Consider the following 14,575-nt stretch of genomic DNA (forward strand, 5'->3'; position numbering starts at 1 on the left):
TTGCATAAGCATCAAAATTTGATTTCTCAATGTCTTTCACTTTTGCATCGTATTCTGCAGAGCTTTCTCTCAGCAAACTTATCCTTTGCTCGTCCGTGATCTTTCCTTTCAAGAAGGCATCATTTATATCCCTATCTTTTCCGTAGTGATATTCACGTAGCGGCCGACCGACTCCATGAAGAACTTCAATGCGGGTCTCATCCTTGGTCGGCACCCATTGTTTGCCCTGTCTCGCTTCTCGATACTCCAACAACCACATCTCCACAACAAACTTCATCTTCTCCGCATCCCTTTCCATAACAAGTGAAACAAGTCTTCTCGTTTTTGTACAACTCTATTCTTCCTTCTCGTCGTCAAGCTTTCTAGATTTTTTTCTGCTTGTCCATACATCTGTTTAATATGAGCAGATGAGAAGTCCGAGGATGTGTATGTGCTTATTTCTAATACTCAGAACCAATCTAAGTATATATAAACATAGTTTCCGTCGAAATTAAACTAAACAAAAACATTCAAATTAGATGCCAAATAATCCAAACAAAAATATTCAAATTACCAAAAAGACCACATATTAATTAATATTAGATGCCTTACTTTGTAATATATGATCAATTTTAATATTATTATAAATCCATATAAATTCTTAATTTTTTCTCCGTTAGTTTCAAAATTTAACCTTAATAAATATTTAAAATTCAAATAGAAAAAAATATAAAATTAAATTCACAAAAAATTAAAAAAAATAATCCCAGGTCGTCCTGCCTGGACTGGACACATTACTTAGCAAGTCGTGTGTCGGCCCAGGTAGGGGTCAGTAACCAAAATTTTTTTTTTCACCCCGTTGTGTCCGCCCTTGTAGGCCGTTAGAATTTTTTTCCTCTGCCATTGTGTTCGCTCGAGCGAGTCTGATTTTGGGTGATTACGTTTGAAAAATGAAATTTTGGGTGGTCATATTTATAAAGTTTTGATAAAATAGAATGCTTATTATATTTTCTGTAAAAAAAAAGAATGCTTATTATATTTTTTTGTTCAAATGATACCGAAGACAAGTGTAAAAATATTTTTCACCTTTTAAAAACCCCCGTCTAATTTCAATGTTAGGGTTTTAGCTTCACTTTTTAATCTCCCTTCCCGTTTTTTTCAACCGACGACGGTGTTCCGATGGCGACAACCGCGAATCCCACCGGCCAAACCAAGGCAGTCGACGCCTCACTTTGGTGGGACCCATTCTCTCTCTTACTCACTCAACTTGAGAACGTCTCTTTCTCCGATGGCCTAACTCACTCTCTGGTAAACTCTAATTTCCTCATTACTTCACACACACACATACGATTACTATGTGTAAGTTCTGTATACTTTTTTCAGTTAACGCATTTTGAATGAACTGAGATTTGAATTCGAATTTGAAATTGGCGTGTGTTGATTGTTTATTAAGGCGAAGAAGCTGAATGAAAATCATGCGTGGTTTCTGGACACTGTTTCTTGCTTTAAATCTCCGAATCAGAAGTCAAGAGAAGCTCTAGATTCAACTCAATTTACGGTCGGAACACATACTTTGACAGTTCAGCCTGAACTAAAAGCTTCCGCTTTGGAGCTTAGTTCTGTTCTGGTGAGCTTTGACATTAATCCCGATCATTTTTGCGGAACTCTTGGGTTTCATATCGATATAATGCATTACAATTTGACTTCCGTCTTTAAACTCTCACTAATGGAATTCCATTTTATTTATATTTCAGTGTTTAGATGAGGTGCAGTCTTATATTCTTGTCAAAAGAACTAATGAAGGCAATAATCTAGCTTCTGCCAACACTGTATCTGTACCTCTTCACATGGTTTGCACTATTGCTTCTCTCTCTTTTGTTTTCTTAAGATGAACTTTCCTAGCTGTTTGATTCAGTACTCTCACACGTGATAACTAAGGGATATTTGTGAGTAACATGTAGATAAAATAGTGTGTATATTGCGCACAATTTTGTTGCCTTGTATCAATTCTACATAAATGTGTCACATATAGATAAAATGTATTTCATACAATATTTAGTGATTATGGAAGGAAAACATTATTAATCTGCAGGTATAAATCTTTTGGGGTTCATCCTACTTAAGATTTCTTTGTTTCTAATTTGATGTTGTATGTTTGAATAGATCATATGATATCTTGTTATGTGTTTGGCAGTTTAACACTTTTAAGTTACTAGAAGTAGAGCAATCACTTATGTTAACTTGTATTGTTTATAGTCAATTACAAAATTAATATGAACGAATGAGATAACCAAGTTACTTTACTAAATAATGAAGACCAAGATATTACAGAATTGCAAATTTTTCAGCACTATTTTTGTCTACAGGTGTTCTTCAATCTTTGCATACGAGTACTGTTTTGTGAAAAATAAATTTGTATAACTAATAATGAACTGATGACTATGAAAGTGTCAATCAATAAAATAATAAATAATCAGACTACTGTATCAGTGTTGTTGTATTGTTTTTGTTAATATCTAGCCTTCTCCGATAGACATCTCCAGCCTTCTCCTACCGACATCTCCAGCCATTCTCTGGTCCGGTCATCTTCTTCAGTCTTCTTGAAGCTTCATCCTCAGAACTCAATTAATAAGCTTCACTTTCAAGAGTTGTTTGTTGTGTGTGTATATTTATATGCGTGTGACTATACAGCTTCTCCGATGAGGTCAGGTTCAGACTGCCACGTGCCAAGGCCGACAGACGGGATTGAAGCTCCGGTGTTCAATGGAAACTCTCTCGCCATCTCTCTCTGCCTCCCCCTCTCTCCTCTCTCGCTCTCTCACGGTCTTCTCTCTCGTGTTCTAAAAGCTTTGATTTTTATATAAAAAAGATATTCTAATTAGAGTCAGTGGACTAGTGCCACGGACTTTCTTTAAATTTTAATTGTTACAGCATAATTTTAGAAATATTTAAAGTTTAGTAAATAATGTGTTACAGTATATAACAAATAAAGTAAAGTCGATCTTAGTTGTTTTATGTATTGTATTTTAAGTGTTAAGGGCTATGGATGATGACCATTTTGTATTTTGGACCATGTATAATATATTTGATAATTTAATATTTTGCTGTATCCCCCAGCACCCAAATCCCCATATTTTCAGATTTCCCGAATTGCCGTATTCCCGTATTGCACACCCGCACCCGCACTCGTTCTTCAGAGCTCCAAGTTGATGTTTTCATGTCCTGATGGTGCTCCTAAAAGGATCATAACTCATCACATGAAACACGTCAGTCTTTGAGGAACAAAGAGAGTTTCACTGTACCCATCTTATGGCTGTTATAATGTTTCCTCTCGTCTTTTTTTTAATCACTATATTTAATGGTGGAAAGGAAACTAATACATGCCAGTCTCAAGTAGTTGCCACAGATTGGTCAAGTATACTTATGTACACTTCTACTACCACACTTAAATATTTTCTATTTTGGCTCCTACTGTCAACTATTCACTGACTTTTTGTCTTATAAATAATTTAAAATCTCACGTAGGTGATGCTTCAGTACTACATTGAGTGACAGTGCATGTTAAAATATTTATCTATTTTGGCTCCTACTGTCAAGTATTCTTATGTAGAAGCCACTTCTACTACCACACTTAAATATTTATCTATTTTGGCTCCTACTGTCAACTATTCACTGACTTCTGCCCCCCCCTTTTTTCCCCTCTCATGTAGGTGATGCTTCAGTACTACATTGAGCGACAGTGCTTGTTAAAATGCACCCGGCAGATCTTGATGTACGCTTGTAAGTCATGCAAGGCTGTACACAATCTAAATATTGTTGCTTATCTATCTTTTGTAAGATACAAGAGCAGATCCGTGATATGTGTATACATGCGTCTGTCACAGTTTAGAACTGTTTTAGGATATTAGATTTTGTGTTGTTTTTTTCCAGCTCAATTAACTGAAACTTAGGTAAGCTAACTTAGATGTATGCTTGTAAATCATGCAAGGCCATCACAAACTTGGATCTGTTGTTTCTTTATCTCCATAAAAATAGAAGTGGAAGTCTGTGATGTGTGTATGCATCCGTCCATCACAGTGCAATATTATTTGCCGGATGTTTATGTTAAAATGTGTCGATGAATGTTCTAAGTGACACATGTATAGGTTATTCGCTCAACCAACTATAGCTTTTGTTAATTAACTGAATGGTGTTACTAACTATATTGTGTTTGAAATAATAGATTAACTGCCTTGGGTTATTTATGTTTAGAAAAGCCTGCTAAAGTCTTTTCACGATGTTGAAGACTTCTAGGCAGAGACATTGTTTTTGAGGACAATTGTAGTGCTGTGGTTATTGATGGAAAAAGTTGCACAAGTTTATACCAACTTAGACGCTTGTCCTAGTTTTGGGATCTATGGAGTTACAGAAACATAATAAGCTGACTACCTTTTTTGGTTAAGTTTTTTATATTTGTATCGGTGACAGATCTTTAGTGTAAGGAATCCATTCTTCATGTTTGTCTTTTCCAGGCATAGTTTGTTCAGATATAAATCAGTTTTTTTTATTTAAATTCATAAAAATGAAAAACTTGTTTTGGCTCTTTGCATAATGGACGTGCCTGGTCTGAAATTTGAATAGTCCAAGACCAAGTGGTTTATGAACAATGTCTACATCCGTCTGCTTGCCTAATGATATTTCCTATATTTTCATAAATATCATATTAAAAATCTGCTATGCACACCTGTTTGTGTTCTTTCACTGCCGTGTTACTCTTTTGTAGAACAGGAAAGTCTACTGGTCATGCTGACCTGCTATTTTAAGTATTACAAACCATTACTTGTTACGGGCATCATATATTCATGTCCTCTAGTGGCCATTTTAGTCCTTTTATGTCGTATGCTGTCGAGTTGAACTGCCAAACACTGCATCTATAATTGTGTTAAGCTGAAGTATCTCTTCTTCAAATGGTCAATAAGCCTGCAGGCTACACCCATAATATTTAAATCTAATTATGGATATTTGATTACTTGTTTATATGATTTATATGTAATTGCACTTTACACCCCACAACTTTCATTCAAAAACAAATGTGTATCAGAACTTTAAAAAACACAAATTGCACCTTTAACTTTCTCCCGTGCAATCACTTGGCACCCCTTTTGTCAATTTTCCGTTAAAATTAGTTTTTGCCGTTAAATAATGAAGGGCAAAACCGGAAGTTCAGTATTTTATTTATAAAGAGTAATTTTAAAATTTTAAATTATATTAATAATTGATATTTTTAGCATGATATATAAATTAGAATTTTACATGATTTTAAAATATATTTATTAAATTATTTTTATTTTTAACCTTTTAAATTCTAATATATTAATATAACAAGTAATAAATTTAACATAAATATAAATTATGAACACCTAAATAATAGAATTTTCAAATTAAACTTGATATTTATTGGTACACACACATATATATTTACGTGTGTGTGTGTGTGTGTGTGTGTGTGTAGAGAGAGAGAAAAGGGAATCCAAAGTGATTCTAGGATAGTTACCTAAAGTCGTATGCAGTTCGTTTATGAAAGTTTGATTGCATTTTCGTAATAATAAAATCAGGTCCCTTGTATCTACAAAACCAACCTTAATTTTGTATTGAAATATGCCTTAACTTTAGGTAATTATTGATGAGTAACTTTAGGGCCATCAAACCCATATATTTATATATCATGCTGAAGATTTTAATTACTAATATAAATTTAAAATTACTTTTTTATAAATAAAATACTGAAATTTCGTTTTTGCCCTTCACCATTCAACAACAAAAACAAATTTTAATGGAAAATTAACGAAAGGGGTGCTAAATGACTGTGTGGGTGAAAGTTATTGGGTGTGATTTGTGCTTTATAAAGTTCTGCTACATATTTGTTTCTGAAAGGAAGTTGTGGGGTGTAAAATGCAATTACCTCTTTGATTTAATAGGTGGTATAGTGCAACATTGTTCTAGTTGGGTGTTCAATGAGCTGTTGTTTTCGTATCTCTAAATTTTATTATTTTATGCATAAAACTTTTAAAGAATGATTTTTTCTTTTTTAGTATTCTAGTTTGTTATCACGCGGTACTCAGAAGCTTGTACCCCGGGAATATTTGCACGACGGCTACATTCCTATTGTTCACTAAAACTTCACTACTACCGTATCATGAATTTGTATGCTTTCTGATACTAATGGTGATGCAGTATATGATGGAACTGGTGAGAAAGAAGTTCAAGCTATGAGGGACCAGACAGAGAAGCTGGTCAGCGATGGACTAGAAAATAAATTACTGTCTGTTCTTCAAGACCTTCTTTCATCCACGTATCCTGAGAATATGGTTTGTACTTTTCTGACAATGAATGGATATCCTTTTCTGGAAATATATCTTTCCAATTAATCAGTGATGTTACACTTAGCAGTTCATCTTTAGTGTGTCTATATTTAGAAGTTATAATTAGTCCTGATGACTAAAAATGATGCGACAAATAACATACGGATAGAATGATAGATTGAGGTTGGTGATGGAAAGAAAGAAAGAAACATAGGGAAGAAGATGATAGTGCAGGATACATTTACTTCGTTGTCAGTTATAATAATTTGAGTCACTGTCAATCACATTAGGTACTACAAGGGTAATTGTTTCTACAACATATTCACTTTGATTTTGCTTGCATGATTTGCCTTAACCCAGTTTAGTCTCTCTCATATCAGATGGGTTTGCTCAGCATCAATGTACTTTTTAGTCTCTTTAAATTAGCTGTTGTATTTGTAATACTTATTAGCCTCTCTCAATTATCTGCAACATTCTTGTTAGTCTCTTTAAATTAGCTGTTGTATCTGTTAAATCGCATAGCTCTTGCTTTTTCTCTGCTTAAGTATACGTCTTTGTATCTAATTAGTGGTTTAATATAAGCTACTTTCAATGATGGTACTGATGATGCCATAATAAAATTATCACCTTTTCCCTGTTGTTTCGATTGTCCTTGAACTCTTTCTGAGCCCTAATTTGAAGAGGGGTATGCTTGCAGAGTGTTGACTTCTTCACTTTGTGGGCTGAGGGGACTCTAATAGAAGACAATCTGGTGCTGGATATTCTTTTTCTTGCTTATTACGAGTCCTTTTGCACTTGTAATGGTAAGCAGTGGAAAAAGTTGTGCTTGCTTTATGAGGTAAGATCTTCTTTCATGGTTAAAAGGTTCTGAATTATTTTGTTGTCTACCTGTTTCTGAGACAATTAATGCAGGGGATGATATCCGGCGGTTATAATCTTGGGAAACTGGCCCTTTCTACTGAAGCAATACATTCTATATTTCATGCAAAAATTCAACTGCTGCTTATCCTTATAGAAACTTTGGACCTAGAATATGTTCTTCAAATGGTTCATGATGAAACCACTTTCAGGTTTGCATATAATTGTCTATTTCCTTCCTCGCTCATATCCGCTGTTGTTACATAAGTTTTTAATTATTTGCTTGGAAGAGAAAATACCAAAAGACTTGCATAGGTAATGTGCAAAGACACCTTTTTGTGTTAACATTACTCTGTAATTTAGGATTTGAATTTAAAAACATGTTGGAGTCATGTGTACCTTAAGGTTGATACCAGTGGCACTATTCCAGATCTTAAATATTAAAATTACCAAGGATCTTCTTTATCGCTTCTATAAGTGTTTTCGTTCTCTGTTTACAGTGTGAATTATAATTATAAGCTTCTACATTGTATGCTGAGTTACTTGAATCTACACATGGGCCTTCAGAGACAAAATGGCCTTTTATTGCATGTTATAGTTGGACAGAGTGTGGGTTCTTGATAGAGGCCATCATGGTCTTTTTACTGGTGAAACTGTGTAGTTTATTGTTTTTATACGTTTAATATAACTTTCGGTAGTAGAAGTAACTGCTTTCTAGCATGTTATCACATCAGTTTTCTGTTTAGTTATATACATACCTGGTTCTGAGACATAAAGCATGATAGTCAAATCTTTCTGTTGTAAATGGTTATCACGCATTTAAGTTTTATCGTAAGGATTCCATTGTATATTTGCTCCATCTAGCTTAGATGCTGGCTTTGTTCCGGAATTGGCTGTGAATGTCAAATCAAGAGGTTGTGTAAAAGTACATAGCTCAAAATAGCTCAGTTTTAGCGAGTTCCATGTGTATCTGAAAGATTTTGAAATTAATGTATCTCTTGCTATGATTAGCGTTTCCATTCCTCATCTGATTGCATTAGTTGAAGAAACATTACATTCTAGAGCTATTCAAATGCTTTAGTTGTAGTATTATTCTTTCAATGTAGATTCTCTTAATCTCTTTATCACTTGACTAAGGTATTTGGTTGTACTGTCGTTTAATGTTCTGTATAATATTCAGGCAGGGCATCACGACATTTTCCTTTTCTGATATTCAAGAAATAGATGCCATCGTTTCTGGGTCTACAATGTTTGAGAATAAAGAAGCAGGACCATTAATTTTAACCTGGGCAGTGTATCTATGTCTTGTATCATCTCTTCCAAAGAAAGAGGAGCATGACACTTTGCAGGTATATCAAATATCAAATTGCTGTATCTTTGTAGCTTTGCCTCATACTTTTTTTTCCTCTTATCATTTATGCAGTGAAAATCTATAATTGAATATTTAATTTTTACAGGATATTGACCATGTTAGTTACGTTCGCCAAGCCTTTGAAGCCGGATCACTGAGCTATTTGGTTGAAATTCTTCAGTGTAATTTACTGAAGGATTCTGACGTGAGTTCTTTTTAGTTGATAGTTGCAAAATAGTATTACTAAAGTATTATGATGTGTGCCTAGTGTTTCACATGGAACTAATACTGTAGTTGCGCAACTACTCGGTCTCGCAGTGTTTACAATAACTCAGTTTTTATAATTATTTTATCTTGACGTTGCCATTTTATAATTGTCAGGGACCATGTGCTGGTTATCGGAGTGTATTGAGGACTTTTATGTCCTGCTTTATTGCATCGTATGAGATCAGTCTGCAGGTAATTGCAATTATTATCTTCCTAGTTAGATTAATACATTAGTAATTAAAAGAATTTGTATCCTTATTAAGTTCCTTATTGCAGTTAGAGGACAGTAACCTCAAACTGATATTGGACATACTTTGCAATATTTATCGAGGAGAGGTTTGGATTCTGATGGTTTTCTAAGTATTTATGTAGAAGTACTCTGAAATTAATTGTTATTCTTAGATTATTGACGTTACTCACCTCATGGAAGTCTTTCTATACAACTTTGTAGGAGTCACTTTGTTGTCAATTTTGGGATAAGGACAGTTTCATTGATGGTCCTATTCGTTGCCTGCTATGCAACTTAGAGGGTGAATTTCCATTCCGGACTGATGAATTTGTTCGCCTGTTGTCAGCCCTCTGTGAGGGAACATGGCCTGCAGAGTGTGTGTAAGTACTTTCGGAATTTGTATTTACTTTGTAAGACGCGATCCAGTTTGGAGCTGTGACTTTATAAAGTTTTAGCATCCAGTCACTAGTAGAGTTTTACTCAATACTTCAATTATAGTTGGTTTTTTATCATAAAAAAAAATTATTGGATAGTGGTATTGTCATATAGTACCTTCTTAATTGCTGTAGTTTGGATGAGGGAAAATATATGTTTTCTTTAATTCTCTAACCATAAGCAATGGCGTATCAAATCTGCTTGAACTTTCATGTGTTCTAGCATTTCTTCTGTAGACATTCTTGAAGTTTTCATTATATTAACAGGTACAATTTTCTTGAGAAGTCTGTTGGATTATCATCACTGTTTGAGATAAGTAGAGGTTCTGTGGTCAATAGTGCTTCCTCATTTGTCGAAACTCAACGGCCGTTATGTGTTCCAGGCCTTGAAGGGTTCCTTATTCCTTCTAAAACACGTGGCCGTATATTGAAACTGATTGATGGAAATACTTCTCTTGTACGCTGGGAGGTACTTGATAGTTAATTTTTTTCAATCGCCTCTTTTTGAATTTCGTTTGTAAAATCTCATGGATATTGTCTTCTTTAAGGCGGGTTACTTGGATTTTGATATCTTTGGATAATGTTAATTATGTTAATTTGTGTTTTTTGGTTCTGCTTTTTTGCATGACTTGAAGAATCAGCAACTGTAGAATAGTTACTATGCATGCATCAATATTTATGTCATTGTGAATCAGTGCAGATTTAGAGGATTACAACTAGAGTATTCATGATTGCTTTAGTGATCCATGCCAGTACCGATTTTATTTCTGATGCGTCATCTTATGTCATGCACATCTAAGTTGCGTTTATGTCAGGGCTTATCGTAGGTTACCTGAATGCTCATTCTTTAGTATATTCTTGGTGCTAAAGTTTGTTTTCAAAGTTACAGTAACATCTGTAGAGTAATATTTGCAAATTCTACCCACAAAATTTGTAATTCTCATTACTTTTGAAGTATAGATTATCAGAATTTCAAATCTGATGCAGTTCAAATAACTCTTAATGTAACAAATGACTCCACTTTATTGATTCCTTGTTTGTTCCTTAAATTCTATGTAACCAAGCAACGTAACTGCAAATTCCTTGGTACTGAACTGACTGACTTTGTTTGGTTGCATTGGAATTGCCTGAAGATCCAAGACTTGTGTTACTCTAAACTAAAGGAACTCACTTGCCTGAAGTACCTTTTCTCTGTCAGCTACAATATGCAGAGTTTTATTTTTAATTAAATAATTGAAATCACTGAAATTAGTTATGCATCTCCTAATTACACAGTACTTAACCAAGCACTCTTATTCATTTTACACTGGAACTATATAGTGTAACTTGTTTTCAGGGAAGATCTAGTTCCTCCCAAAATACAAACTCTCCGTAAATACGAACTTGGCAAACAAATGAGGACTTTGAAACACATGGCCCACCCCTATGATTAATTAAAGTAAAAAACGCTCCTAAAATTTGGTTCAGAAACTTGAGCAATCCTTTTAAAGTAAAATCTACTTTCTGGTGGAAGTAGAGCTTAAGTACCAGTCCTGTTGTTAATAGCCTAAACATACTTCTAGCCCCTAAGTTATCACATTATAGCTGCATTATCATGCTTTTGGCCAATTTTTTTACCATCTAATCACTCGTTATTCAGGAGTGTGTGGAAGAAAAATATTTTATATGTATGTTTATAAAAGAAAAGGTAACTCTGTGGCTATAATGGCAGAAACCACTACTGTATCCCCTTTTGGTCTTGTTATCTGATTTCATAAATGTTCACTAACCGAACTTCTTGTGATTTAATTAGATATTGGTTAAAGCAAATTTATTCGTCACTTCTCCTTGAGGCTGAACAGTATTGTTAAAAACAGTTCTTTTTCTGATTAAAGCATTGACATCTCGGTAGCTATGTATATGTATACTGCATACTTATAATGCTAGAGATAAATTATGGTGTTTAAGTTTCATATGTTTCATGCAGTGCAAACAATCTGGCGTTGATGTGCTGCTCTTGCGTTTGGCACAGAAAATATATCTGGATGACACTGAGGAGGTCCTTGTTATATTTGACTTGCTCTGTCGATTGGTCACCTTCAGCTTGGTAGGTATTGTACCACATATTGCGTGTTTACAAATTGATGATCATGTTCCCTGTGTTATATGCTATAAAATTCATAATATTTGATGATGCAAACCCCCAAAACCCCCTTGCCAGTTATATGGACTCTAAAGCTGACAAAAAAATTTCTTTATTAGTTACTGTTATTTTGTGGCAATCTTATTTTTTTTTCAGATACATTTTGTTTCTCTTCCTTTATAATATATATTGCTTGTTAGGCTGCATGCTATGCTCTGATCAGCACCGGGGTTACATCGGCTGAAGGAGCTGGTCCTGTGAATGGGAACTTACACAAGTATGTCTGAAATGAATTTACATGAATGTATTTACTTTTCTGATCAGTTAGATATCATGACGTAGGATTTCCTTTATACCGCTTCCTTTTCCTACATAACCTTTTGTTTTGTATGTAGGGTGAATGTGCTTAAACTTATCTGCGCAACAGTCAAAAACTTAACACCTACTAGTAATGGGGCAATAATGATGTCGATGGGTGTTATCATTTTGACAAAGATGCTAAGCTGGTAAGCTGTTTCATAGTCTCTGTAATCGATATAGGATCTATTGTTGTTACAACGTACAGAGTCAATTTTAATTCTGATATTCTAGATAACTATATGCTCGGGGAAAGAAAGACGGGTTTCTGCAAGATTCTGGCATATTATGCTACTCATTTTGCAAAGATTATATATCAGCATCAGTTTATTAAAACTTTTTAATGCTCAGCATGGCTATGAGGATTGATATAACTTAATGTTCAATTTGCAGCTCCCCATCTCATGTTTCTACAATAGCATTGAAGGCAAATATATTTGATGTTGCCTTCAACACGAATCCTTTAGGTGTAGGCTCTAATGGTTTATCCAGGTGAGTATATATCTATACCTGGAAGTCCTACATCAAGTTGATCGCGATATGCCTAGTACACAATCTAAATATATTTAAATTGGCCACCGAGTGCTTTAACTAAATGCATCTTTTCTAGTTATACTAGCACAATATGCTAGTCTTCACTTTGCTAAAGTACATATTGATTTTATCTATGACTTATCTACCCCGTCCCATTTTGACTGATGTTTGACTTTTAACACTTACATTGAGATGTAAAAATTTAGTGCTTAAACACATTTTTTTTTTATAATTTGTAATATTTATATTAGATAAAAATTTAAATTCAAAGTTCTATTTGGCAGTGAAATCAAAATATTTATATTATGTATAGCTGTTACTTTTTCACATCTTAATGTATGTGTCAAAAAGTCAAAAATCAGTTGAAGCGTGGAGGGAGTATCAATTAGTATGTAAATACACAGTATTAATGTATTCCCCCATTAGTATTTGCATACTTGTTTGCCTCCTTAATTTGCTAAGCATTGTTGCAACAAATTAACCATAATTTTGCTACGCACATATTCTATTATGTTGTTTCCATATGCATCATCTATCATGTCTCAGTTTATGTATGTTAAAGGTAAAGAAAAAGGGTGGAAAGAAGGGGACAAAACCTAATGTCCGCAGAGAATTGGTAGGGAGTTCAAACAATTTTTGAGATTTATCAAATATCCCAGTTTTTAATATCTATAATTTCACTAATAATGATTATTGCAAGAGTTTATACAGAAAGCATACGACTTTGAAGCAAATTAAAATTTGTTGCATCTACCAAGAACCACAAATAATTGAAGGAAAGAACTCTTCGTTTTTCTTTTGATTCTATCACCATCAATCTAGAATTCTTTATTATCTACTAAACTAATATAATGAAATTACCTAATCAATTACGATTAATTATAGTCTTGAACCATAAATAAAAAATACTCAAAATTAATTCATTTACTTTGTCTGTATCAAAAGTGTTGTTACCTGTTATTGGAAAAATTAACACAATTTTCTCCGCACTGGAGGAGGTTTGTGGTTATATTTACAAAAAATATTATTGATACATGCAACCTCTTTTCATTTAATTTTCCTTTTTTGAAGTGGCTCATGGCTGTTATCTGGAAGGCTTGCTAAAATGATATTGATTGATTGTGAGCAGAATGAGAGCTGCTATCCATTGGTTATTTCAGGCAAGCTAATTATTCTATTGGTTGTTTTTCTATTGTTTTTCCTTTGTAGAAAATTTTGATAAATTCTTTTTATCCGTCTTCATTGAGACGGGAAATAAAATAGGAGTCTTATTTTTTTACAAGTTCCTCATTATTGCTTTTACTTTCCTTTGCTCATGTAACTTTGATTTTTTATCATCTCTGTGACTTCTCTACCATCTTATGATGTCTCTTATCCATTACTTTATGACTTTTACTACAGCATATAATGTAGTTGTAATCTAAATACAAATTACGCTATACAACATTATATTTAACACCGAGATATTAGTGCTTTGCTGTTCTCTGTTGTAATGCATGGTATTGATAATTGAAATTTGCAGTGTTGGACTTCACCATTAAACTTGTTGAGACTGGAGTAGAAAATGATATTGTTCTGGCCCTTGTTGTTTTTTCCATCCAGTATGTTTTAGTTAATTATGAATACTGGAAATACAAGGTGAAGGATGTTCGCTGGAAGGTGATGCTAAAGGTATCTATTGGCTACTTCCCCAAATTGTTTTAGTCCATTTTTTAATTTATGCTGTGCTGTCCTGTCCCGTGCCTGCCACATAGACTTCATAACGATTTAGGTGTTCTCATGTCCTTTACTTGTTTTCTTACTTCGTTGCTATTATAGGACGCAAATTTATAGCTATGAGAAACTTGCTGTGTTAGTTCAAAGTTGGCTCTATCTTCAGCTACTTCTGCCCCCTCCAAATAGAAACTTACCGCGTCTTGACTTGGCCTTTTCTTGACTATGACCCTGTTTTCTTTCTTTGCACATATGACCTGTACTTTTTACCTGGTCTTACTTTTAGTTGATTGGAAAGGGAACTATTAGAAAATAGCCAAGGTTAATTGGTGGTTTCTGGTTCTATTTTGTTGTAAGGATCTTGTGTTATACTATTGATATACGGCTTTT

General features: G+C 33.9%; 1 protein-coding gene across 3 annotated transcripts in view; it reads left to right on the forward strand.

The window, feature by feature from the left end:
• The first annotated feature begins 950 nt into the window (after positions 1-950).
• The window catches only part of LOC108227529 (uncharacterized), a 29,676-nt gene continuing 16,051 nt past the window's right edge, over positions 951-14,575 (forward strand). Inside the window, exons 1-19 of one of the 3 annotated variants that reach the window (XM_017402722.2) lie at positions 951-1,287; positions 1,433-1,606; positions 1,734-1,829; positions 3,690-3,759; positions 6,193-6,326; positions 7,018-7,158; positions 7,233-7,390; positions 8,359-8,527; positions 8,636-8,734; positions 8,911-8,988; positions 9,073-9,132; positions 9,248-9,405; positions 9,727-9,928; positions 11,426-11,545; positions 11,782-11,858; positions 11,977-12,087; positions 12,332-12,430; positions 13,544-13,632; positions 13,995-14,143. In XM_017402722.2, coding sequence (XP_017258211.1) covers positions 1,159-1,287; positions 1,433-1,606; positions 1,734-1,829; positions 3,690-3,759; positions 6,193-6,326; positions 7,018-7,158; positions 7,233-7,390; positions 8,359-8,527; positions 8,636-8,734; positions 8,911-8,988; positions 9,073-9,132; positions 9,248-9,405; positions 9,727-9,928; positions 11,426-11,545; positions 11,782-11,858; positions 11,977-12,087; positions 12,332-12,430; positions 13,544-13,632; positions 13,995-14,143 — 2,313 coding nt within the window. In that variant the 5' untranslated portion in view covers positions 951-1,158. The remainder of the gene's footprint in view (positions 1,288-1,432; positions 1,607-1,733; positions 1,830-3,689; positions 3,760-6,192; positions 6,327-7,017; positions 7,159-7,232; positions 7,391-8,358; positions 8,528-8,635; positions 8,735-8,910; positions 8,989-9,072; positions 9,133-9,247; positions 9,406-9,726; positions 9,929-11,425; positions 11,546-11,781; positions 11,859-11,976; positions 12,088-12,331; positions 12,431-13,543; positions 13,633-13,994; positions 14,144-14,575) is intronic. The other 2 variants (XM_064079000.1, XM_017402721.2) reach the window with 2 other exon arrangements.

This window comes from Daucus carota, chromosome 6, assembly GCF_001625215.2.
Source record: "Daucus carota subsp. sativus chromosome 6, DH1 v3.0, whole genome shotgun sequence".
In the NCBI taxonomy this organism is placed as follows: Eukaryota; Viridiplantae; Streptophyta; class Magnoliopsida; order Apiales; family Apiaceae; genus Daucus; species Daucus carota.